General features: G+C 37.1%; 2 protein-coding genes across 11 annotated transcripts in view; both read right to left on the bottom strand.

Moving 5' to 3' along the window:
• tmem229b (transmembrane protein 229B) overlaps positions 1 to 16,104 on the bottom strand; it is a 108,663-nt gene extending 92,559 nt beyond the window's left edge. For 2 of the 10 annotated variants that reach the window (XR_013817767.1, XR_013817768.1), the window contains exons 1-2: positions 15,748 to 15,965; positions 7,135 to 7,236 (exon numbers count right to left, since the gene is read on the bottom strand). Coding sequence is in view for 6 of the 10 variants with exons in the window: in XM_079833251.1 (XP_079689377.1) it covers positions 3,705 to 4,292 (588 nt within the window). In the remaining 4 variants the exon portion in view is untranslated. Of the gene's footprint in view, positions 1 to 1,815; positions 4,297 to 7,134; positions 7,237 to 7,965; positions 8,321 to 9,609; positions 9,771 to 11,598; positions 11,739 to 15,747 lie in introns of those variants that run through there. The other 8 variants (XM_079833253.1, XM_079833250.1, XM_079833251.1 and 5 more) reach the window with 8 other exon arrangements.
• Positions 16,105 to 17,564: 1,460 nt separating this feature from the next.
• mta1 (metastasis associated 1) overlaps positions 17,565 to 27,817 on the bottom strand; it is a 58,734-nt gene continuing 48,481 nt past the window's right edge. Inside the window, exons 13-18 of the mRNA XM_079832674.1 lie at positions 26,886 to 27,037; positions 26,431 to 26,620; positions 24,012 to 24,101; positions 23,764 to 23,916; positions 22,352 to 22,506; positions 17,565 to 19,031 (exon numbers count right to left, since the gene is read on the bottom strand). Coding sequence (XP_079688800.1) covers positions 22,397 to 22,506; positions 23,764 to 23,916; positions 24,012 to 24,101; positions 26,431 to 26,620; positions 26,886 to 27,037 — 695 coding nt within the window. The 3' untranslated portion in view covers positions 17,565 to 19,031; positions 22,352 to 22,396. The remainder of the gene's footprint in view (positions 19,032 to 22,351; positions 22,507 to 23,763; positions 23,917 to 24,011; positions 24,102 to 26,430; positions 26,621 to 26,885; positions 27,038 to 27,817) is intronic.

Here is a 27,817-nt window from a genome sequence, read left to right as displayed (position 1 = left end):
CCTACTTGTTATTAAGGTGCATTATGGGATTGAATGAGAGCACTTGATAATGTGATTTCGGGCACCACTACAAATGGCTGTCCCCTCTAAAAGGACTTCAGGGTTTTTATTATTAAGCACAAGGTGCTGCAAGCCAGGGTTTTTCAAACTGGGATCCACAAGGGAATGCTAAGCAGCATAAAATATGAAAATAAGCAATACATTTTTTTAAACTATTTAGCTAATAAGCAAATACATTTATTAATTGTGATTAACCATCTGTCCGCTACAATTCATACTATTACCGTGACTTGTTCTTGAAAATACTTCATATAGTAACTTTTTTGGCTGTAAAAAAAATTATTTGTATTATTAGATTGTAATATGCAGTTACGTCACATAACTTTACTCATAATATTAAAAAGTAATCTGATTACGTAATGCACATTACATGTAATGTGTTACTTTACTCATAACATCAAAAAAGTAATCTGATTACATAATGCAGGTTACTTGCAATGCATTGCTTGATACATCAAAAAAGTAATTTGATCATGAATTACTTTTAAAAAAGTAATTTGATCATGCATGTTACTTGTAATGCGTTACCCCAACACTGCTCATTTCCGATGAGATTTGAAAATACCTGATTTAGTTTTTCCAGTCGGAAAACCAATAGATCAATGTAGATTTCAGTCTGAGATTTTGTCCATTTTGAACATAATCACAATTACCAGATAATAAAGTGAAATCAACATACTCTGGTAGACTAGAGGGACCGTGAGTGAAATCTACATAGTCTTCGTTGTACAAAGTTGAAGATTTACCGGTTTTTGAGATATTTGATGGAATCACATCCTCATGTTCTGATATCAAAGACACGGTGATATTCAATCTTGTCTTGTCTTTTTTGAATATATTTTTTTTTATAGTTTTCACATGATTTTATATCATATTATTCATTGGTTTGCTAAATACACACAGTATTAGTGTGCTATTATCTCTTCAGTTGAAAACATAAACATATATGTCCACTCAAGAGGACATCTGAAAATTATGAGTATAAAAAAAGCAATTATGAGCAATAAAAACAGGGGAAAATCTTGCTTGTGGTTATCATAATTCAAGCATGATAGAGTTAAATAAAAACATTGATAAAGTATAAAAAGTACATGGAAAATAAATGCAATGTAACATAATATTACTTTTTCCAGTATTACTAGGATCTTTATACTTGAAAATATAAAACTGCCTTTTATATTTTAAGATGGGGGTCCCTCACATGATGATAATGAGGATGGTCCATGGAATCGAAAAAATGTAAAACTCCAGCCATAAGCAATGCTTATTGGCTTTAGTGTCCAAATGTAAGGTCTGCCATAAATTTGGTACTACTCACCTATCCAACAAACGGACCCAATTTATATTAGGTGGCCTTAACTACTATGTACTAACATTTTAATTAACAATTTGATACAATGCACTTATTGTGTAGATACATGTTTTTACATTGTACTTACATAAAAAAAATTACCTGCATGTAATTACATCTGTAATTAATTTCTGTGGCTACATTTATAATTACACTGTTGACACTTCCCTTACACTTAACCCTACCCTTAAACTTACCCATACCACCACACCTGTCACTAACTTTACCCGTATTCCACCTCAATGTCAGCAAAAGTGTTTTGCAATACAATATGAACACAACAAGTACATTGTACTTTTTTGATGTAAGTACATAGTAGTTAAGGCCACCTAATATAAAGTGGGACCCAACAAACTACAACTAGGTGACTGTTAAAACAGCAGCAAGAGAAGAATACTGCCACACACTGGTCATCTTCTTTAATTGTTGTGATTCTACTTGCATGAGAAGGATCTCTGTCACTGTCACAGCCTTTTAACACTGCCAATCTATATGTGAACTGTCAAATGTATGAAAGAATGAGTTACAGGTTCTTATTTGCTTAAAATCGTACATTTGAAATTCACATGACACTTATTGCACTCCTTCCGAACATCGAATTATCATTGCCTGAATGCTTGACCAAGGTGAACAGACATAGACATGGCATTGAGGAACGTCTCCATTATTGCTGTACCTCTGTTGAAATGGTCCTTGCATGAGGGCCTGATCTGTATTATGACATTATAGAGCGTGATTACGATGCAGGAACACAAAGGCAGCAAACCGTAACATTTTAAGGGAACAGAATAGCACTATTCATCAGCACTTGATAATCATTTAAAATTTATAAACATGACAATCATATAACACACCAAAGAGACAGACATGCAAAGCATTGTGACCTTACAATGAACTTCAGAACAATAGATGCACAACTGACAAAGCTATGAAAATAACATGAAATAATTATATTGCATATGTTGTAGAAGGTTAAGATAAAGACAAAGACCTTTTCACTTTAGAAATGCTTTATAACCAATAATATTGAGGGGAAATTGGACAGGACTTGCATACAGAAATGGGTGCTTTTAATACATTTTCTGTTTGGTCAATAACAGCATAACCAATACAGCAAAGCGAAACTTTCTGGCAAATCCACAACCTGTAACTGTAACCATGCGGGTAATACCAAGGTTATGTTGGCATTTTAAAAAATTCTCCACAATATTTTTTTATTATCCATTATTCAATGGCATATGAGAGACGGAGGTGAAATAGTTAACATTGACATACCTGAGGTCAGTGAACCTACATACTTAATGCCTTTATTGTGACCATTGTCAAACGACTCGGTGAGAATCTAGCACCAGTTCATAAACACACAATAACACATTCTCTCCAGTGAAAACACAAGATACTGTGATGTTTTTATGGTTTCAGTACTGAGCACCAGGACTCTATATATGTAGCAATACAGTATTCCTGTAATAGTCCCTGTATTACAGTGTTCATCTCCATGAGCAAAATAAAACAAAACAAAAAAATGGAGGAAATAAATTGTACACAACAACATCGAAGATCAGTCTCAGTCTGAAAAAAATCTCCTGGAAGACAACTTTCATGCACATTCAAGCACTGAATCTTTTGATGAATATAAAAAAACACCAAATTCAAGTACAAGGCATTGCTTTAGGTTATACAGTATATACACATTACATTTTTAATATATTATGACTTTTCTTAACTACATTTTAGATATTAATAAATAGCACGAACTAACATTCAAAAGGTAAGCTTTTATCCTAACAGTTGTTTGCATTTGCTACTACATGTACATCATGGACACGGTTCATAATCTACAAGGACTTGCTTTTTAAAAAGCACTTGATGTATACATTTTCATCTCTCTTCTCGTGTTCCTGGTTTTCAAGTTTTTTTATTTGTTTGTTTGTTTTTCGGACAAGGGAACAAGTCCATCTGGAGTGGATGGACTGGTTTGGGAGGTATGTGGGAGAGGTGGAGGGTTTATTCTCATTTTGTCACCAGGCACCGCTCCTTCTGACAAACCTTGAACTTAATGGCTACTCGCCTGAAGTGAGGACAGTAAATGTTGAGCACTAAGGTGGCAAATAAACGTCCCTCCACGTGAATGAAGAACGCCTGCTGAACGATATATATTAAATCCGAAAGTTCTTCACAGTTGTGCAACTGTGCCCAAGCAACTCTTTCCCTGGAAGCATGTGGGAGAGAGACTAAGAGATGTGCGGATAGAGTCATGGATGACGGGTGGTTTGAGATGCTGAAAACATCCTCAATCCACCTTCACGTAGCCATTTGCGCTATTTGCCCCTGCTCTGACCCCTCTTCCTCTTTGCCCATCTCCTGCTCTTCCTCCACCATCTCTGTCCGACCGTTCTTCAGCCTGGCCGGACAAGACAGCCTCGTCGAAGCGCAACCGGAGTGTGTTGCGAATCACTAGGCGCTCAACAATAAAGGAGGCGCAGAACCAAGGCACAGCATACTCTGCCGTGATCAGGCCCATGAAGTTATAGTTAAACTCAGAGTAGTCCCACGGACAAGCGTTAAACTGCCGTAGCAGCAAACCTGTGCCAAACTCCCACAGATATGTCCACAATGTATAAATGATGCAGCGGAGCAGCACATTGCAGTGGTCCCGCAGACAAAGATACATGCGCTCTACTATCAGGATACAGGTTCCGTAGATGAAGAGCGCCCACACGCTCGTCACGCCGGGAAACTTCCAGTTGCAGTTCACCACAAACTCCCAAGCAGCCGTGAACATGACTTCACAGAAGTAACCATGGATGGCGTATAGGTACCACCGAGAGAGGGCAGTAAGGGGCTCAGGGGTCACTGTGGTTTCCATGGTGGTTGCCATCTTCCTTTTATTTTGATGTGTGGAGTTATTAGGGTTCAGGAAGTTAAAAAAAGAGTGTTACAAACTGCATACGCTACAACAAAGGCTATATTCGAAATGGAATACTAGCATACTGCATTTTGGCTTGATTATCATTGTTTAGATGTTTCGTTTTATAAAAGATGCCGCAGAGTGTGACATATCACGACCGTTGCAGCGTCCCTATAAAATTGTGCATGCTCAAAGTCTAGTGCAACCGCGGCAGAAGGCATTAGCTAAAACAACATTAAGGGTGTGTTCACACTTGTAGTTTGGTTCTCTTGGTTCTTTTGGTCCGGACCATTTAAGGCCAGTTCACACCAAGAACGATAACTATAAAGATAGCTATATTAGCATCCACACCAGCGCGTGTTTGTCTACCGCTTTAAATGCTCGAGCTTGTTACAGCAGGATGGATTCTGATTGGCTGACAATCGTTTCTATCGTTCATCAGCTGGGTAAAATCGTTCTGAAAGTAATTCCAACTATATTGTTTCTCTATATCGTTATTGTTATAGCTGTGGTGTGAACTCTGCTTTTTTATATTGAGAATGACTTTTAGAAATATATCTTTATCATTATCGCCTTTGGTGTGAACGGGCCTTTAGTCCTGGTTCGCTTAGCGTTCTCCCTGTCATTTTTTGGACGCCTGTACCAAACTGTAATGTGCAACATAGCTCCTATGACGTGAAAAAACAGATATGCCATTCTGTCCTTTTTAGGGTCGCATCTTGTGACATCACGTCCTGTTTTTCACTTTGGTTTGTGTTGCGTTCATATTTCAGTCTCATTCGGCTTGTTTGGTTCTCAGGGTGCGGATGCCAGTGTTCACGCTTATTTAAATAAACCTAACTAACAGAGCAGTCGCACCAGAGTTGGCAGGCTAATCTAACCAAACTTGCCAAGTGTGAACACACCCTAAAAAGTGACCATAGTTTAAAACCTGTAATATTGAGTTGTACATATGAAAAACACAAACCAAAACATTATCCCGCCTCTTCATCAGGAATATAAATCGAGGCGTTTTTTACAACCAGAGGCTGTGCAATGTTGTGGCAGAACTCATTGATTTTTTGCTAGTGATATCTTTAATCATGGGCACAGACTTGACTGGCTGGTGACACCACAATAATGCAAAATTGAATTATTTATAGGACCGTCAAAAAAAGGTCACTGGTAAAATATCTGTTATAACAAAACAAAAATGTATATATTGCTAGCAAAACATTTTATTTTAATACTACTACTATTGAAAGCCCTAAATACCTTTTGGCAGCTGAAAGTTATGGACCAGTTATCTACCAGCAAGGGCTAACAGGGTCATGCTAACCAGCCAAACTTGACCTCTGGAATTTAGTGAGTGATATCCAGATATAGTATAATATTAGTTAAAAGACTTATACTGATATTACTTCCAGTTTATTTTCACATGGAAATGGAAGGTCAATCTGAGGGATTACATTGTGGGATAAAGTATTTCACGCAGGGTGCTATTGTTGGCAAATCTGGGCCAAATAGTAGGGTATTCGGGTATTCTCTGCCTACAGAATATATGCATATATAGGCCACCTTACACTACTGTTCAAATGTTTGGGGTCAGTAAGATTTCATTTCTTTTCTAAATAAATAATTGAACACTTTTATTCCACAAGAATGCATTAAATTGTTCAGAAGAGGCAGTAAGGACATTTATAATGTTAAAAAAGGTTTGTATTTTAAAGAAATGCTTTTTTGAACTTTCTATTCATCAAAGATTTCCACAAAAATATTAAGCAACACAACTGTTTTCAACTTTTCGACATTGATATACTGATTTTGATTAAAATAAAAATAAAAATCCTATTAGAATGATTTCTGAAGGATCATGTAACACTGAAGATTGGAGTGATGGCTGATCAAAAGTCAGTGTTGCCTTTTTATAGGAATAAAGTACATTTTAAAATAAAAAAGTTATTTTAAATTGTAATAATATTTTTTCACAATATTTATTTTGATCAAATACCGCCTTGGTGATCTTTCAAAAACATCTTCCTAACCGCAAACTTTCGAACTGTAGTGTAATCATAAGAATAGTATGCAGTGCTAGTATGCAATTCCGAACATAGCCAACGAAAAACAAATGTTGCATGACAACACACAGTAGAAGTATTTACTAATGATGATAATATATCAACTTTTGCATGCAAGTTACATGAACAGTACACTTGAGGACATAATAGAAAAAATAGTTGATCTTCGTATGTAAATCCATACACATACCACACTATACACAGCTTAAAATACAGTACCATGTGTTCAGAGGGCCCATGGAGAGCTTAAAGTCCTTATAAACAGCTCATCTGTGTCCAACTAACATCAGAGTGAAACTGTAGGGATGACTGGTCAATTCTAAGGCAATTATGACTCTTTTGATATCCAACTGTTGCTGGAGATGTGTGTGAAATTGAATTAGAGGTGAATGTGATCTCATTATGAGCTATCAATTCAATTTAGTTACTTGCCATTTAGCAATGTTTTTCTCAGCCAAAGCTGCTTACAGTAGGCTAATTGTAAGGACAGTCACCTAGGAGCAAAGGTTACGTGTCTTGCTCCAAGGGCATCATGGGAACTCAAAGTGACTCTTTAAGTCACACCTCCAGGGACAAATGCAAACCTTTACCACAAGTGTACCATCACATTTAAAATATATCTGCTAAGCAAACTTGAAGAACAAAAAGTAATATAACCTGTACTGTGACTAAACTAGACTGATGATTTATTTGATGGGGAGGATATGTAGGGAAATAAGAGAGGGGGAAAGCAATTTTTGCAGATTTTACCCAACCTGCTGTCTGGCAGTCTCAAAGTCTACACTCAACACCGTCTGTCAGAGTCCAAGGAGAGCGGTACTGAGTTCTGCGGCCGATGCTGACGTGGTACTCATGTACTGAAAAAAAAACAAGACGTCAACATTAACATCCTGTTTAACTGAGTGAATTTCTAAAGTTAAAGGGATAGTTAAAGGCATAGTTCACCCAAAAATGAAAATTCTCTCATCATTTACAGGAAACCAAATACTATGGAAGTCAATGGGGTCCATCAACAGTCTGCTTACCAACATTCTGTAAATTATCTTCTTTTGAGTTCAACAGAAAAAAAGAAACTCATACAGGTTTGGAACAACATGAGGGTGAGTAAATGATGACAGAATTAAAATTTTTGGGTAAACTATCCCTTTAAGCTTCGGTGGCATGCTGTATATTCTTCTAAGACCCCAGGTGCAAGCCACCCCAGGTGAATAGGGTAAAAAAAAACTTATCTAATAGATATTACCATACTTCCCCAGTTGATTGATTATATTAAGAATTGTATTACAAGTTCTCAAATGTTGTGTTTAAAATAGGAAAATTAGGCATTATCTACTTAAATATGCATTAATTTGCATACATTTCTAGAACAAAAATCTGAACATTAGATCAAGTCAGGTTCAAAATTATTATAAAAAAAAAAAATGGACATAATATTAAAGTCTTTTTTTCCATCTCTTTTCTTCACTCCATAAATCAGAAAATACAGTCAACAGCGAGGAAAAAATACATTTTCACAATTTTCTTAAGAATAAAATATTGTAAAATCAAATTATATAATTATATTAGCAAATTATATATGAACAAACCCCTCTGTAGTGGTAGAATTATCCCTCATGGTACTGTTCCAGACAGATAAACTTCAGGTTGGTAACCTTACGTTCTCATGACAGAGTTTGAAAGATTGGATACAGTTTTGCACAGACAAGAAAAGTGAAGAAAAAGAAAAGTGATTTATTATTCTAGTCTCAAGTTAGAGCGTGTATATGCAAACACTCAAACTGGTTCTGGAAAGAAAATCTTTAGTTACTATAAGCGAAGCTCTTAGTTCCTCAACAGCAGAAAAAACACATGATTAGGTAATGGATACAATAGGTGTCTTATTAATTGACAATGAAAGCTCACATACGTTGTTGAGGGAAAACCTTTCTTTATAAATGTATCTTTCTGAGATTTTTGAGGGAATCTGATAGTAGTCTAAGTATATTTATATAATTAATTATTATTATATATTACAATTATATACAGTACCATTCAAAAATGTAGTGTTGGTAAGATTTTTTTAATGTTTTCTTAAATAATTATCTTATGCTCCTTCTTTGCTCATAAATATGATCAAAACAATTTAACAACTGTTTTTTATTTGAATACATTTTAAAATATAATTTATTCCTGTGATTAATTGTATGCATTACTCCAGTCGTTAGTGTCCATCCTTCAGAAATCAGTATTTGGTGCTCAAGAAACATTTCTTATTAGCATCAATGTTGAAAACTATTGCTTTTGCAGAAAGTGTGATAACATTTTTTCAAGATTCTATGATGAATAAAGAGCAGCATTTATTTTAAATATAATTTTTTGTAACAATTTAAAAGTATTTAGTAATTAATTAATTTAATTCATCCTTTCTAAATAGAAGTATGAATTAAAAAAAACAAAAAAAAAACCTTTGAATGGGAATAAGTGTTTTAATATTATTTTAAATGTGTTTTTTAAAACCAAAAAAGAAAGAGTGAGAGATTGTATGTGTTATAAATAACACTTGATAAAAATTGCATTTCATACTTGAAAACGCCAAAGGTTTTATCAGCGCAACTCCATGAGAATGCAGTGCACACTGCTAAAAGGGTGATACGCTCTAATGGAAAGGCCATTATCAAATATTAATCTATGCATTGAGATAAGACACAGCTCATGTGCCACAATAGAAGTGCTCAGTCATCCGGACAACCGAGAGGCATTAAAAACTGTCTGATACAGAGCCCAATGCATGCAGTGTTTACATGTTGTGTTTATATCCCATCCCCCCTCATTTACTGGCCTTGCAGTCAGCATTGCTATTGACCGCCTCCTGTCAAACCTCTATTGACCTTCTCAGCAACCTGAACAGACCAGTCACTGATGTCAGCCTGGCCATCACTATACTAGACACGCAAGCTCAGCTGCACAGATCAGCATCAAAGCAGAACGACTGAAAGTGCTGGTTTATGTGACATTGGATGATGAGAATTGGTTCTGTCTAGCCAACAGGGAATCATTGTTCATGTTCATGTAATGTGCAGTAAGAATCAATGTGCACCAAATTTAAATAAATGGACAACAGTTTCAGCAAATAATGCTCAATCGACAGCATTCATGGCATTAGGTTGATTACCAAAAAACAAAATATTTAGACTAATCCCTTATTTTCTTTAATAAAAAAGCTGAAATAAAGGTTACAGTGAGGCACTTACCAATGGAAGTGAATGGGGCAGATATTTGGAGAATTTGAAAGCATAATTTTATTAAAGGCAGATGGTAAGAGAGTCCGACTGGTAACCTGAAGGTTGCGGGTTCGATCCTCATTACCGGCAGGAAAAGACTGAGGTGCCCTTGAGCAAGGCACCTAACCCCTAATAGCTCTGTGGGCGCCACAGCAAAAATGCCTGCCCACTGCTCCGGGTGTGTGTGTCCGCGGTTGTGTGTGTGTGTGTGTGTGTGAAAGTGACATGTTGTGAAGGCCAAGTAAAGTAACCCATACTCAGCCTTCAAGTCATGTCACTTTAACTTGTCACTTTCCCTTAAAAGCACTTATATTGATTATTCTGTTGTAATTAGGTTTTTGGGGGGTTTCTGCTGTTTGGAAGTTTAATTTGAAAATTGGATATAACTTTCTAAAATATATTTTGGATATAACTAAAATGTTTACATCTTGTGACACTATTAAAATTGTTTTTTAATGATGTTTTATGAACAAAGTTCTACACATTTGCACAGATCAGCATCAAAGCAGAACGACTGAAAGTGCTGGTTTATGTGACATTGGATGATGAGAATTGGTTCTGTCTTGCCGACAGGGAATCATTGTTCATGTTCATGTAGGTGCAATAAGAATGTGCACCAAATTTAAATACATGGACAAGAGTTTCAGCAAATAATGCTCAATCGACAGCATTCATAGCATTAGGTTGATTACCAAAAAAAAATTTTGTTAGACTAATCCCTTATTTTCTTTAATAAAAAAGCTGAAATAAAGGTTACAGTGAGGCACTTACAACGGAAGTGAATGGGGCAGATATTTGGAGAATTTGAAAGCATCATTTTATTAAAGGCAGATGGTTAGAGAGTCCGACTGGTAACCTGAAGGTTGCGGGTTCGATTCTCATTTCCGGCAGGAAAAGACTGAGGTGCCCTTGAGCAAGGCACCTAACCCCTAATAGCTCTGTGGGCGCCACAGCAAAAATGCCTGCCCACTGCTCCGGGTGTGTGTGTGTGTGTGTGTGTGTGAAAGTGACATGTTGTGAAGGCCAAGTATAGTAACCCATACTCAGCCTTCAAGTCATGTCACTTTCACTTTTTACATCCCCTTAAAAGCACTTATATTGATTATTTTGTTGTAATGAGGTTCAAATCATTTGTACAGTTTTTTGGGGTTTCTGCTGTTTGGAAGTTTAGATTGAAAATGGGATATAACTTTCTAAAATATATTTTGGATATAACTAAAATGTTTACATCTTGTGACACTTAAAATTTTAATGATGTTTTATTAACAAAGTTTGAGAGGAGAACGTTCGTATAATCTACCCAATCAGAGTGAGGAGGCCTATTTATATATAGCCAACTCACCTCTGTCCCACGACAGTTTTCCAGCATCCCTCCTACACTCAAACTCCCCGCTCTCAACTGTTCCTTTCCCAGCCATGGATGGAAGTACTCTGGGTTCGGGCCACATTCCGATCAGGAATGTCCCATGGACAGCACGCCAAATACGCATGCCCTTTACTATTCGATTACATGTAAGTGTGAACTCATTCAAAGTTTACGGACTGATCCCATTCACCCATTGTAAGTGCCTCAGCACTGTAACCCAGACTTTTGCTTTTTTTTAAAAAAACGAAGGACAAGTGGAAATGACTTTTTGTGGTAATCAACATTATGCTACAAGTGCAGTTGATTGAGCTTAACTTTGAACCCAAAACAGCAATTACCATTTTTGGTAATTGAAATAAAGCTGAAATAAAATCAAATAAAAAACGCTGATGAGCCAAAACATCAGGTGAAGTGAGTATCATTGATAATCTCCTAACAAGGCTACATATTAAGGTCTTGGTCGATTAGATGGTGAGAAAACGATCAGTTCTTGTAATCAACGTGTTGGATGCGGGAGAAATGGGCAGGAATAAAGATCTGAACGAATTTGACAAGGGCCAAATTGTTATGGCATGGCGACTTGGTCAGAGTACCTCTGGCTTGTGGGTTGCTCCCAGTCAGCAGGGACAAACCACAAACCGGCGACAGGGTGTTCATCGATGTTCATCGTGCCCCAGGCTCATCGATGCACAAGGGCAACGATCCCGTCTGGTCTGAGCCAACAGAAGGTCTACTGTGGCACAAGTCACACAAATTTTATGATGGTTATGATATGGAAGGAATGTGTCACAACACTAGCCACAGACCAATCAGAGTGCCTATGTTGACCCCTGTCCACCGGTCAAAAGCCCCTACAATGGGCGTGCGAGCATCAGAACTGGACCTTGGAGCAGTGGAAGAAGGTTGCCTGGTCCGAAGAGTCCCATTTTCTTTTACATCACATGGACGGCCATGTAATTAGAAATGTTGCCTTGGCTACTAACTGAAATAAAATAAGTTTAAGTTAAAATACAAATAAACAAATAAAAAAACTAAAATTACTCAAACTAAAATGAAAATGAGAACTGAAAATATAAAAAGTTCATTTAAAATATTAATAAATATTATAACGGATATTAAATATATAAATAATACTAAAATAACTTTATTCATTTACTAAGACCTAAAGCACACAAGGATGGATATGGACTAATTTTATGGTGACAGCCCCTGGTTGTTGCTTCCACTATATAGATAAGCAGCTTGAATATTTTGGTGAACTGTCCCTTTAAGAGCCTATTTGAGTACTATGAGAATTCTAGACATAATAAAGGTTACACTATCTCAGTTTTTTGTTTTGTTTATTCTGTTCTTCCTTTGTCAATATCAACCACACACCTGCCAAGAGAATAATGGCACCTCAATGACAAGCACTGGAATGACCGGCTCTGATGCATTCTTACTGCCGCTATTTCTAGAGGTGACTGATGAGAGCTCTGGTCTCGTGCCACGAGTTCACTCCACTCTGCACAAATATAAATGGGAATGGATCAATAGCACACACAGCTCAGTTACTCTAGACAGCACCTTGGCCCCAGGCCGCACACAAGCCTTCATTCTTCTCATCAGGTATGAGCAGTGCTGCTGTGCTGATAAGCCTCCTAAGGTCTGATAAGTGATGATCATGTTTCAGATGGAGGCAGAACCAGTTTCATTAAATTCTTCAGCATGAGGCGGACAATTCATCCTTAGTTTCACTCATTAGCGTGTTTAATGCACCTAATGAGGCACAAACGAAACCTAATGGATAACAATAGTAGCTGAATGCTTTAGGAATTCGGAGTGGCTAAGTAATAATGATTTGTGATTTTCAGATTGCATATATTGTGCAATACAATGCAGAAATATGCCAAATTGTAGAGATTTGGGGGCAATTTACAGATGGGTAAAAATTACTTTTTACTTTGGGTTAGTTCACCCAAAAAGGAAAATTAGCCCATGATTTAGGGGAGAGCGGGGCATAACCTAACGCTTTTTGACTTTCTCAGTTTGTGTAAATCCACTTGAGGTTTTAGAGTATTTATTTTTTCCCACATTAATTGCAAACATGTCTAGTACAATTATGTGGTTGTTTCATTAATACAGTGTATACCTTTTTCTTGATTTACCCCAAAAGAATGGAAGTGAAATGTGACAACGAGAAGGCACTTTCAACACTTTTCCACGGAAGGCGATCGGCTGGAACTTTATTTTACAAAGTTTTAAATATGGATATTTTTCTTACACAAACGCATCGATTCGCTTCAGAAGGCCTTTATTAACCCCCCAGAGCCGCGTGGAGCACGTTATTTTAAGGACAGATGCATTTTTTATGGACTTCAAAAACAAAGCAACAGTCACTGCCATTACAAAGCTTGGATTAGCCAGGACATTTGTAATATAACTCCAATTTTATTTGTCTGAGAGAAGAATGTCATATACACCTAGGATGACTTAAGGGTGAGTGAATCATGGGCTATTAGGGCTAATTTAAATTTTTTGGTGAACTATCCCTTTAAGAAAGATGGCAGCATCAATATTTTATTTTTACACAGAGATTGGTAGGTCTTAGTAAAATCTGTTGACTTCAGCGATCTTTGCACCATTATATGCCAACGGTGACTGGGCAAAAAAGAGCTTTTTCCCATTTTTGAACTAAGTTTGCATGCCTGTAACTCAAGAAGTATTAAAGATTTCTTAATATCCTTTTAAATTGTGGTTTTTAACAAATATTTATTTTGGTCTAAAAAAATAATATATCATTTTTTAAGGCCCAATTTGGTTCAGTTTCAGCAATATTGGGATTACAAAAAATTGGTATATTGTACACATTTTCAGTGGTCAAAATTATTTTCCATAGATATTTGATATTAAAAAATATAGATACCAAAAGAAACGTTTGTTAAGACCAAGAATATAAAAGGATATTAAGAAATATTTAATATTTCTTCTTAAGTTACAACAAGCATTCAAACTTTGGGCAAAAAAAAACTAAACAAGAAGTGCTTTTTCCCATCATTGAACTGTCATCGTTGGCATTTGATACAACAAAGATTTCTAAAGTCACAAGATTTTACTAAAAGACCCACCAATCTCTGTAAAAATAAAATGAGAAGGATGCCATTTTTCTAAAGTCATTGTTACCCCCCTATAATTTGGCTCCAAAATCTCAGGTGATCTAAATGGTAATGTTGACCTCCCTCAAGTGGATTACTCCATTCACATTCCATTCACATTTGACATATTGAAATATTTTGGCTTTCTTCACAAAAATTTGAGCCGGGTAAAGTTTCTGAAATTTGGTTGATTTGACACGGAATAATCCACTTATTAACTGAAACTAAAACTGGGTGCTCCAAACTCATGTTGGATCAGGACCACCCAGTCCCGTTCTGTACATGGGCCAGACCAGTTATAGGCCTATACTTTTTTAATTCAAGTGATTATGACGCAGCCCAAAAGCTTTCAGTTTCTTCCCCCGAAAGGACCACAAATATGTCCCAGAGCCCAAAGACTGTGCCAAGAGATTAACAACTTCTGAGCTTTAGAGAGGGTTAGTCACATGACTGTACCAAGCCACAGTGATGTTAAAACAAACTGACACGGCAAGATTCCACCATGAAAAATAAAATAAGGACAACCCGACATTTGCCATAATTACACATCTTAAAAATTATTTTGAGAAGCAAGATTGAGATGTGGACAAGTTAAAGTGCGTGCACTGCAGTGGAACTGATCCGCCACACTAAACACCAAATCCCCAGTTTTAATCAAGTCAGCTTTGAGTGTCTTTGATCTCACGCTGCTGATGTAAGTGGGGCTTCAGCTTAGCGGTATGAAATATGAGGATAGAGTTAGCGTAGTAAATATTGACCCGTCCGAACTATCCCGGAACGACCTCTTAAAGGGCACGTATCATATTTATATACGCTTTACCCTACTGTATATTAGGTGACTGAGAGAGGAGAACTGAGGTGCCAATGCCAATACCAACGGTCTGTTTATAGCCAGTGACGAATAGGTGTGAAGAACTTGAACTCTTTGTTGTGTTCAGTCAAAATAATGTCTATTTATGAAGTGTCATCAAATATTATGCGAATGAACCGGCTTTATTTAGCATCTGATATGTTAATAAAAGTGGTTTGGGATGTGTAAATGTGAGTAGTTTTTGGTGTTTTTTTTTTACGAGACCGAATATACCGCAGTCGTGACAGCAGAACCGCTCGGATGAGCAGCGCAGGCCTCCATGACAACCGACCACTGCAGCGCTGCGCCGGCTGCGCAGACACAACTGTACAAGAGCACACTGTATCAACCAACATAACTTTGTGATTTATAACAGTATGAATCTGGAGCATTGCACTTCCTAGTTTAAATCATGTTAAATAAAGTTCCCAATCGTTACCGTATCTGACTACTAAGAGACGATATAGGCAGAATCAACAACGCAAAATGGTAAAACTTCAGCAAGTTCCTTCGTAATTAAAGATTTGAGCACAAATTAATGCTTTTAGGATGAAGTGCGCGATGGAGATGGCAGCATTGACTTCCTCGTTCGCCTTGTGATGAAAACAGTCGGTAAACAGCGAGCATGGTGTCCGAGAAAACATTCAGAAAGGTGCACTGGATGACACCGGTTTGCTTTGCCTCGTTCTCGCGTAAATTGTAGGATAACCCATGAAGGAAACCCAAACTGAAACATCCTAAAAGCCGGCGAGACTTACCTTATTATTCTTCCGCCGCTGTAACGTTAGATCTAGAGGAGCCGGGCCTCATTTTGGTGTAAAACAAAATAATTCTACAGAAAACCGTTGCACCGCTTGCCTCTCAGAGTGCATTTGTACCCGTCTCTCTCTCACCTCTCGCTGCTGTCCGATGATAACTGACATATTTTACTCCACTGCAGCAGTAACAGCACATGCTCAGACACCGGCTGTGTTTCAAAACACTGTGAGCTGCCTAGTGCCTACCTAGTAGCGACAGATTGAATTGTTCTTTTGAGTCGGATCTTTGTGATGAATCGGTTCACAAAATGTTCCCGTTGACGAATGGGACTTAACCGGTCCGATTGGCTCTTGTTCACTGATTCAATTGAATCAAGAACCGTATCCACCGAGCATGTCTGATTCGTAATGAGCCGAGAACATAGTGAACCGAGGATTTGACTGATAAAATGCCAATAGCGGAACAACTAGGCACTTTTATCAGAACAGATACTGTATGAAACTGACATTGTTTTAATAGCATTTGATTAAAACGCACAAAAACGTCAGTTAGTTATGTAAATGATTTTTTGAGTTGTAAATTATAGTGTATATAAAGAATTTAGGTTGTCATTGACTGTTGTTAAAGGTTGAATAATGAACTGAACTGTCTGGGACACATGATGAGATTACAAAAAAACAAAACGTAATCGTATTGGAACATTTTATAACAGGCGACGACGCCATTACGTCAAAGCATTTAAACGAATCACTTAACTTTTTTATTAGTGAACTGTTTCTTTGAAAACAACCATTTCACTGGAAATATGAAAACACGAACTTTCTATCCCCGCAGCAGGTGTTGTGTCGAACTCTGACCCCCGCCAGATTATTACACCCCCTAAATCCCCGGTGTTTAGGATTAGGTGTGGTGCTGGGGTAAGGATTAGGCAGTCTGGAGGCTTCAACGAGGGGGGTAATATTCGGCAGGGTTGTCGAAATTAGGCACAACACCTCTTTGGTTTACATTAACTATTCCTCCCATATCTTTATTGTAATATGCTAGTATGATATTACAAAGTCAATTTGTAATTTTTTGTCAAATTACAAAGGGTTGTCGAAATTAGGCACAACACCTGTTTGGTTTACATTAACTATTCCTCCCATATCTTTATTGTAATATGCTAGTATGATATTACAAAGTCAATTTGTAATTTTTTGTCAAATTACAAATTTTTGTACAAAGTTTGTTTCAAGCTGAGCTCACACTCAGATGCACCGATGGAAGGTTCTTATGAAGCCCAAAACTGCTGGCATGTAGCAAGATTTTGAAACACGGCCCTCACGTGTCCACTGGCATTATTAACTTTTTCACTGCTGTTTTAAATTGCAGCATCATTCTTGTGTTGCAATAAATGTCAGCCCCATGTCATCTAGACATGATGCATACCATATGTTTATAAGGTAAAATGACCCACAGGCATAATTAAAATATTGAGTACTGACAGCTGGAGTATAAAAATAGATTATGGCCAATAGGACCAATGCCCAGGGGATTTGAACTGAGGAGTCCAACAGCCTTACATAATCCAATGGCCAGCATCCTGACCATAATCTATCCTTTATAAAAAAATAACTTTACTTTAAAGTTGGGATGAAAATGAAGTTGTGATACTTTTCTTCCCTATTGTGACGTATGTCCAAGTGAAATGGTTTCTCGAACAATAAAAATAAAATGTAGGATGGGACTTGATTTTGTCCATCAGCGATTGTTTGGAACATTGCTGCTATTGTTGTGTCAAGCGAGTGACAGGTTGTCCCACCTCTCACACCCAAATGACAGAATTGGGTAACACTTTATTTTACATGTAACAACATGTCCTTACTATAGTAATAACAGTAGCCTAAATTATGCAACTAACCCTAAACCAAACCCTAACCGTAACTCATTTAGTACATTAATATTATTAGAGTAAGTACATTGTACTACTTCACCTTAAAATAAAATGTAACCCAGATATCCCTATAATAACAAAATAAAAAATATTGTTTGCCTGATATCTGTTGTAGTGACTTATTTACAGCTGTTTTGGAAATGCTTTAGATATGATGGTAGATCATGTCTCTAAAAACATATCACTCCACGGTTACATCCTACCATTAACCTTTTGATACCAGTTAACTCTGTCAAATTATACTTTCCCCCCCCCAAGCTGACAGTGTTTCCAAGTTCAGTCTTTTGTATGTGAATAATGTCATTTTACCATTACTTAAAAAAAGCACAAAAAATGTGTGATGAGTGCGAGAAGCTCTGCGTTGGCCTAAAGATATCAATAATTGATAAGCCAACTGCAGAGTAAACTGGGTTGTATCACATATCCCTGACCTGAAGCGGTCTAGCTTTTGAATGCTGCGTGCAAATGTGAGGAATAACCACAGGAACACCACACTCTCATACAGGCTCATTCTTAAGAAGGTGCATGATTGTATTAATGGGGTAGTACCTTTTCAGATTTCCCATCACCTCTCCGTATATGCAGGAGAGACCTAGGAAGGTTTCCTTACAAAAAGACAATTCAAAGAATACGCTGTGCATGGCAAATCCATTACAACAAGCTTTGATAATCGCCAAAGGCCCAAAATGCACCACTGTACAATAACGCCCTCCTCCTGTTTTCATTTACATATTCACAAAAGAGAAATTACATATAGAAGCAGTTGCAATACTCGTGAAAAAGGTAGAAAAAGAACGTTTCGTTGTCTTTCTGAATAATTTAAACTGCTGTGGCAGGACGGGCAAACAGAACCAGAGAATAGAAGCATCCAAACGAAGTGAAACATAAGTCATATAGTCCTTCATGTCAACGCGGAGCTGACATGTTACAAAACAACGCAAGAGACAAAAATGACAGTTCGTCCCCACCTTTACATTATGGATTGGGAGCAAGCCGTTTCAAGAAACGTTCAAGATTCTTACATTTTCTCAAATCATTAAAAAGAAAATGGTTATACTTCATAAAAAAAGAACAGTAATAATAATTGTAATAATTATAATAATAATTACAATGATAGAAGTAACAGCTGATGGTAAATAATAATAATAATAATCAGTCCTGTACAATCAGGTCAGTCCTGCGATTGGCCACAGGCTGTTAGAACCCATGGAGACGTCAGGGCTTTGCAGTCTTTTCAATGGCTTCAGCTGTAAAAATGGGCCGCTTGGACAGGACATTCTGACCGCAGATTCTTCCTTAGGTCCGCCCGTCACTGAGAGTTGAAAAAAAAAAAAAAAACTCTCGAGTCACCTGGAAATCAAGCATTATAGAGATGCTGTCAGAGTTTGTAGTACAATGCAAGACACAGATTGAGAAATAATAAAAAAAAAATGATTATATGTGAATAAAAGCCTCAATTCAATCCGTTCATCATATAAGCAGTGATTGTGTCAATTCATCAATTCATATGGTTTATTTTTTACAATCTCTTTATGTACTTTTTGAAGTGTCAAAGTGGTAGTTGCTTAGCTGTCAATGGAGGGACAGAAAGCTCTCAGATTTCATCAAAAACATCTTCATTTGTGTTCCAAAGATGAACGAAAGTTTTACGGGTTTGGAACGACATGAGGGTATGACACAAGTAAATAAATTACAGAATTTTCATTTTTTGGGTGAACTATCCCTTTAAATAAATAAAACACACAAAAATAACAATTTCAACTAGGGCTAATGAATGTGCTCCATGATAGATACAAAAATAAAGACCAAGTATGTGCCAAAAAGACTAATATTCATAAGTATTTTAAAATCCAAAAATTTAAACACTACTATTCAGAAATGTGTAAGATTTTGTATGTTTTTGAAAGATGTCTCATGCTCGCCAAGGCACCATTTATTTGATAAAATACGCTGAAAAAAACCAGCAATATTGCTAAATGTTATTGTCATTTAAAATAACCGTTTTCTATTTTAATATATTTTAAAATATAATTTATTCCTGTGATGGCAAAGCTGAATTTTCAGCATCATTACCCCAGTCACATGATCCTTCATAAATCATTCTAATATGCCGATTTGCTACTCACGAAGCATTTCTTCTCCTCATCCATGTTGAAAACAGTTGTGAGGTTTATTATGTTTGTAGAATTCATGATGCATTTTTTTTTTCAGGATTCTTTGATGAATAGAGATCTCAAATGAACAGCATTTATTTGAAACGCAAATCTTTTGTAATATTATAAATGATTTTACAGTCACTTTTATTCAATATAATGCTTCCTTGCAGTAAAGAAAATCGTACTGACTTCAAACTTTTGAACGGTTGAGTGTAAACATTTTTTAAATGCGATAGAAGGTGTTTTTTTTTTTACTGCACTGCCCTACAAATTTATCTGTGGAAAAATACCCATTTAAAATCGTCAGGAGTAGAGCTGACACCATTCTTCATTAAAATTTAAGAACTTGATTAAAAGAAATATATCTCTTTTTTTTAAATTACCCGTGACGATTAACCTGCAAAATGCTAGTGACACATTTCAAGGATGAGAATCCATGAACCTCGTTATTAGAGCGTTTTATAAGGCTGCACAATATATTTCAACCATTTAAAAATCATAATACATCATTGTGCTTCTGTGAAATCACAAAGTCTGTGATTCAATGAAATAAGAATATGCGCTGCAGGTTTCAGAGTGAATTGTGACGCTTTGTTTACATGTGTGCAGGTTACATGTTTCTCAAAGCAGCTCCATTCACAGTAAATGCTGCTCCACACAAACTCAGTCTCTGCATATGCTGTGAGTTTGGGAACGCATGTTTTTGCCGCACGCACCCTCGCGCTCGTGCGGGCGCGTCGAGTATAAACGAGGCTTTACGGACGAACTAACAGTGTGCATTCATGGCGTGCATCTCAATCATAGACTGATCAATGCTTGATCAGTGCCCTGACTATTGAACTAGGGAACTGATTGAGACGCGCCCATGGCCTCACAGAGCGCGCATTTACAGACGAGCTGTCATTCACGGTGTGTGCGCACTGGCGCGTTTTCAGTTCAGAGCGGTCATGTGCATGTTACTTTCGGTTAGATAGAATTAGTGATTTAAAAGCCTCCGCCGGTGATACCGGTATTACCGGTGTTGTCACACATCAATTAACCGGTGGGAAAATTTCCTCACCGTCACATCCCTAAATTATAGCAATATATTTTCTTAATGATAATTAATAAAAGCCCTCCCTACACAGACCCCTAACCAGAGTTTAGATTCTCTGCCCGAGCTTGACCCGGGTCGGGCCGGGCCCTTGATCAAGCATTTGTGTTTTTTTTATCATTACTTTATTAGCCTAATTGGGTGGGCAGAAAGCTATGCCATAACCAGAAATAATATATATATTTAGCAAAGTAAAAACTTATACTACAACTAAGAAACAAATGTGTACAAAGTTGCACAAGTCAGGATTAGTCTAAAAATGCGTGTTAAACTCACAGCACATGCAGTGATGGAGCACGCAGGACCGCTCTGAGACGCCAGTCTGACCCACTCGCATCTTTGCACTTTTCATAATCAGATGAAATTTAAAAATAACATTATAATATTTAAACATAAATATGAAACAATACATTGTTTAATGGCTACAAGAAGTATAGTAGGCTACAGTACAGATAAATGTCATGTCTGAGCAGGATTTGAGCGAACGTTATTTTACAGGTGAGCGGTTTGTGAGTGGAGCGTGCCTGCATAGAGCGGATTATTGAGCTGAGAGTCACACCGGTCCGCTTCGCTCATTACAGGCTCGTTCTTGTCAGAACGCCCACGTATTAATAAATGGTCGGGTTTAAATCGGGCTCTGGCTCATAATTACAGTTAATGTGTCGGGCCGGGCCGGGCTCGAACACAACGTGCACGGGCTCGGGTAGGGTAGGGCTTGATTTTTTTAAACCCGATCTAAGCTCTACCCCTAACCCTACCCAATGAATTATTTTACTATTATTATTAAACATTTCGTTAAGCACTTTATTTCCACATTTAGAACATTTTCTTAATTTTTATTGAAAGTAAATGCCTTTCCATTGTGATTTGTGATGAGAGATAAGAGATAAGAGCGAGAGATAAGAGCGAGCTCTGCAAAAGGTGGATTCGAACCCGGGTCGATCGCGTCAAAACCAAGATCCTTTAGCCCTACGCTTTACTGATTGCGCCACTGTAGACGTTGAACTTCGAGCGTTTTTTAAAATATTCTTTGGCCCAACCAGGCATTGTTAGGCGGAGCTAGTGCGAATAGCACTTGGGGTGAATAGACACTCAGTTCAATTAAATGTTGTTTGACCAATATTAAACAAGGATTTGATCTGCTGCAAAGTGTAACAACAATAATAACCAGGCTGTTGGCAGCCACTGCCGGCATTTGTAATAATACATAATACATTATGTATTTTAACAGTGTTGTTCAATAAAACCATATGATTACTTGCTTTTTGATACTTTATTTGAACCAATTATTATTATTATTATTATTATTACTATTATCACAAAATTTGTATACAATTACTCGATTAATCATCAAAATAATCGACCAATTATTTGATTACCAAAATAATTGTTAGTTACAGCCCTAGTCAGGAGACTTGTACCTGCTCATCTTGTCAGAGAATAGCAGTCAGTCGTCAAAGCAGAGGTCAGTCCAGTTCATGAACTTCATCCTGCAGAACAGAGGGAGTTCGGCTTTGTTCAGACACCCTCTTGGCCATTATTTCCCATTGTGGAGCCAGAATTTTGGGTTTGGGCCCTGACACACATAAAAAGATAAAGAGAGGGGATAAATTCTTCTGTACATGTAGGTAAAAGTATTTGCAGTAAGTGTCAAAATAAATGAATGAATAAGTAAAATAAAATAAAAGATTATTTAATTAAAAAAATATTTAAATAATTAAATAAAACAACACAAATACATAAAATAAAAAGATAAAAAGCCCCTCTATGCATCTTGGTAAATAGTATATGCAAAATAATTATTAAAAAAAATACATATTTTATTTACACAGAAAATAAATATATACTGTTCATGTTTGTATTCTGTACTGTATATTAAATACTGTGTGCATTTGTAAATATTATTTGTGATAAGAGAGGTCATAAATACCTCTATACGTGCTGGTAAAAAGTATCTGCAAATAATTGTGGAAAGAAATATATTTTTTTTATACATAAAAATATTTATTTAGCCTACACAAAAATCTAATCTATAATATGTAAATGTATTCGCATTAAGTATTGTATATTACATATTGTGTGTATTTGTAAATATTGTAATAAGAGAGGCGCTTATTACATGTTTCATGTAACCCCTGAAGGGTCATGTCGCCCTATTGGTTCCAAGAGGTACTACAGGCACTCTTCTGCTAACCCCATCCTTTACATAATACATGCGGCTCACTTGACAAAGGACCAGGACCAAATTTGAGGACGGCAACATAGAAACGAGCCATTTATCACAATCACATAACACCAACTGTAACAATCAGTGAATAAAGAACCCAAATATAAAAGCAATCTGAAAAATCAGTATGGGGTGAAGAAAAAGGATTTGCTGCTTTGGACAGAATTGTGCCAAGCTCATCAGGAATTTATATAACCGCTGAACATTGGTTTCTCTCCAAACCCTTCATAGAGACAAGAGGGTAATGAAGCACAATGTGACAGGGGAGCATACATAAGCGCTCCTAACATCCGCGCCACGTGCTCGGGAAGCCCTCCTTTTGAATCGACAGTTACAGTGCCTTTACTCTGTGTTTTCGGGGGGTCTGATCTCCCACAGGACTAATGATCCATGCAAGTCACTGCTGATCCGTTACCATGACAACCCTGAAAGCCATTCAGAGATTAAAGTAGCATGTGTATGTGTGTGCGTGTTTTCCTGTATGGGGGTTGGTGGAGATAAGAGTGGGAGAGTTTAAGACAAGTGAATGAAACATGGCAAGAAGAGTAGGAGTGTTGTGTGGGCAGCACAGAAAGAGCATCTTGCTCACACAACCCAATTGCTTACCGTCCAATCCGTTGTGCTGCTCGTAGGAGCGTTTGCCCAGGATGGTCGGGGAGCCGTTGTTGAGGATGGGCGTGGATTTGATGGGCGTTAGGCTGGCCGTTGCAATGGTGGCTCCTCGTGGAGGATCTAATTTGGGTGGGCAAGGGTGGGCCTCTGGAACATGTTTGGATATAATATGATTAAAATGGGTTTGCTTTATAAAAAAATTAAAAAGTAATTTTTTTTTAAAACAACACAGCGTCACTCACCCAGATATCTCACCACTGACTCCAAAGGCTTCCTTACGGTTTGCTTTAGAGGTGGAGGCTTTTTAGACATATCTGGCAACCGCACAGCACCTGAAAAATGTATAAAATAAATGATAAAAAAAAATTAAGAAACAGCATTAAAATTATATGTTCTAATTAGCATGGTAAAATGTACTAATGTATTAGTAGATGTTGAAATTAACAATAAGATTAATAAATGCTGTAGAAGTAGTGTTCATAGTTCATGTTAACTAATGAAACCTTGTAAAGTATTACCCTTATTTTTAAGTTATTACTTTTTACTTGATGGACATTAAATATAAACTATTCTTGAAAATAAGTTTTTCAAAAACCATATGAAAAAAAAAAAGTAATTTTCTCTAAGAACTTGGCACATGTTTTAAAGCTAGATTTTTTAAAAGATTGTTCATTCTTTCACATTCTTTATCTTGGACACATTAAAAGGCACAATATGTAAGATTTTTGGATTAAAATATCCCAAAACAACTAAAACAATGTTATATATTTTGTTGACTTGTGTACTTGCATTATCCCCAAATGTTTTGAAGAATGTTTAAATCCAGAGAAATTAGCCATTTTAACCAGGACACAGACCGTGTCCATGCGTCACCTATCAATGACATCATAACCACATTACGCTTGTTTTATTTTGTAGAAACCCTGGAAACACCAAAGACGCTTTAATATATTGTGTGTTTTATTAGACAGGCGAGCAACTGTTTAGATACATACATTCAGTACGTTTACATGGACAACAATACTCCGATATTAAGCTGATTAAGACAATACTCTGATTAAGAAACTACCATGTAAACAGCAATTTCTAATTACCTTAATCCGGTTAAAGCCATACTCGAATTAAACAAAAATCGAATTAAGACATGTGGAGTATGCCTATTTTAGTCGCATTATCTAAGTGCATTGTAGACATGTACACACCTTAATCTAACTATTAACATCGTGTAAGAGTTTTCGCCGCATTTTGTGACAGGACACACACACACACCAGGCACACACACCAGGCAAGTGCAGAGGGGAGGGCTTTGGGGGCTCGTATCAAAAGTATATAAAGTGCCCCTCTAAACAATCATCAATAATATTGTGACAAATAAAATTAGAATTATAATTAATATAACCGCGCGTACAAAACAGTAACAATGCGCTCAAATTCCCATTTATCTTTCACATATCTTTTAGTCTTAAATGTCGTTGCCATGACGTGTTGCTATGGTGCGTGACTGCGTGTCTTGCTTGACTGCTCACTCGGACACGGCCTCCTGTAATAATTCTGCTCATTGTAAAAGTAAAATACAATAAGTTTGAATCTGTAATCCCAGATTCATAATTGTCTGCTTACAACAGCGGTCGGGAACCTCAAGGCTCGCGAGCCATATACCATTCAGTGAACGCTTGTGGCTCGATGGCAGAAAAAAACAATCCAAACAATCACGATTTTGAATCCTTAATTTCCATCATTAATCAAAGCTATTATTCGAAATGTAGGCTGTCAAGAAGGAGGCAAGATGGGCAGTGTCTCTTAAAAAAAACTGAAAGACACAATATATAATATTACAAAAAATAAATATTATATATATATATATAAAAATATCACTCGTTTTTATAAAGTCACACTGTCCAACAGTGACACCCGCAGGTAAAGTTACAGCGGGTTGCCTGAGCCCATTGATTTGAACAGACCCACGAAAGTCGCGCTATGATTGGACGCCGGACAGCGTAGTGTGGCATGGGGACGTAATGACGTACCATTAATCGAGCTATGTTCTGTAACATGTAAAACGGGAACATGAACGTAATATTCTAAAAGCAACTCATGTAAACGCCTTAATCAGAATATTGTCTTATTCAGAGTAAGGTCAATAATTAGATTACTGCTGTCCATGTAAACGTAGTCATTGACAAAAAACCGAAATCACTGTTACATACCTCAACATGTTTAGTCTTATTGTTTGAATCTCGTTTTCTTGATTTACCGCAAGTACCATGTTTTACCATGCCTAATATCAATCTAGCTTAATGCAGTTTCTCATATCGTAGCCGCCAAGCGAACGCACAGAGAAGCATTATAACATAATTTAACACACTCAAATAATGTATCTAATATGATAAAACAGTGCTGCGTTACCACACATACATATGACCGGAAAAAGCAGAAGTGGTTGCCTGCGGCATAAAAGTTCCACGAAATCCAGGCGTCATCAAGCTACGCCTTTGTTTTGAATAAGCAACCTCTAGCGGTGAAAAATTACATATTGTAGCTTTAACCCACAATTTATTATAAAACAAAAAAACAATTCATAGATGAATTGCATGATAATAAATATCATCAGAGCAATTCAAACTTGAAGTGGCACATTCATGTCTGATGTCAAGTACTCACACTCGGCTTTGATAGCGGCAGTGTTGACAAGTGTGTACGGGTGTCTGGCTAAGTATTTGGATTTCAACAGGTCCTGGCAGACGAGTCGAGCCGCTTTCGTCATCTGAGACGTGTGCAGGTAGAAAGCCTGTCTGGTCTTAACGGCAAACTTTGGGCTTCCACCGTGTCTCACAGGCACACCATGAGGACTCTGAACACAGACAGCGAGATGAAAGTCAAGTCCTGGGTGACAGCAGAATCTAAATATTGCATTTTAATTAAGTGAACGAATACCACTTTTAAACATATTCACTCAGGGCAGGCATTCATTTAACAGTCACAAAGAGACATAATAAAACAGAATTGCTCAGTAAAAAAAAAAACGGACTAAATAAAACATTCATGGAGAACTTGATGTCAAGAATTGATTCTGAGCCCTGTGGAGCATGTTTGGAGAGAATCCACTTTACACCCACCATGTTGTTGCGGTTGGGTCCAGGCCTCTCTCCATCCAATCTGGTTGGCATCTTCAGACCTCCGTACTTTTTCCAGTAAGTCCAGCAGGAGGCACACAGTCGGCACTGCATGTTGGGCGGCCCCCATGAGTACCACTGATACGAGTTAGTGGCTACACACAAAAACAAAACACATAAAGCTCCGTCCAAAACGACTCAGCTATACTCACTATAGTTTAACCTTTGACTTGAACTAATATTAAAGCCAAAGGATATTTAAAAAAAAAAATAAAGTGAAATAAATAAATAAAAATAGAAAAGCTACTTTATTGTATTCAGTCTGCATTGGCATCATTACTTAACCCATTTGCATATGTAATAAGAAAGTCATAACCAATCATGACAGATATCATTTACATATATTGTATTATTATTATTTTAATCTTTCTACTTGGCAATAATTAATTTTTATTTATTTTGGAACCTCAACTAAACTTATTTCAGTTAGTTGCCAAAGCAACAGTTTTTAAGTTTAAGGGTGTGTTCACACTTAGGTTTGATTTGATTGAACTCTGGTGCGACTGCTCTGTTAGTGTGGTTCATTTGAATGGGTGCGATCACTGCCATCGAACCCTGGTGGCCACTGAACAAGCAGACCAAGATGACCCACCTTTCCAGGGGGTTTCGATCCGCTTCCAAACGAACTCTGGCAAGGTTCGACTGACATATGAACACAACACGGACCAAAGACCAAAAACGGGATGTCACAAAATGCTAATGTTGCCCATTCCAGAAAATATTGATCAACTTTCAGAAGCTGTATATGATTATGTCCTTCTGTAGAGGTTTCATTATTCCTACCAAAAGTTTATAGATTTTCTAAATAATAAACCATGCATTTTCAACCAAACAAAAGACCTCCTACACAGAAAACAGGCAGCTTTTAAACATGG

The sequence above is a fragment of the Gobio gobio genome (assembly GCF_949357685.1).
Source record: "Gobio gobio genome assembly, chromosome: 13".
NCBI classification, from domain to species: domain Eukaryota; kingdom Metazoa; phylum Chordata; class Actinopteri; order Cypriniformes; family Gobionidae; genus Gobio; species Gobio gobio.
The sequence above is the reverse complement of the archived record's forward strand: the minus strand, read 5'-3'. Positions and strand labels throughout refer to the sequence as shown.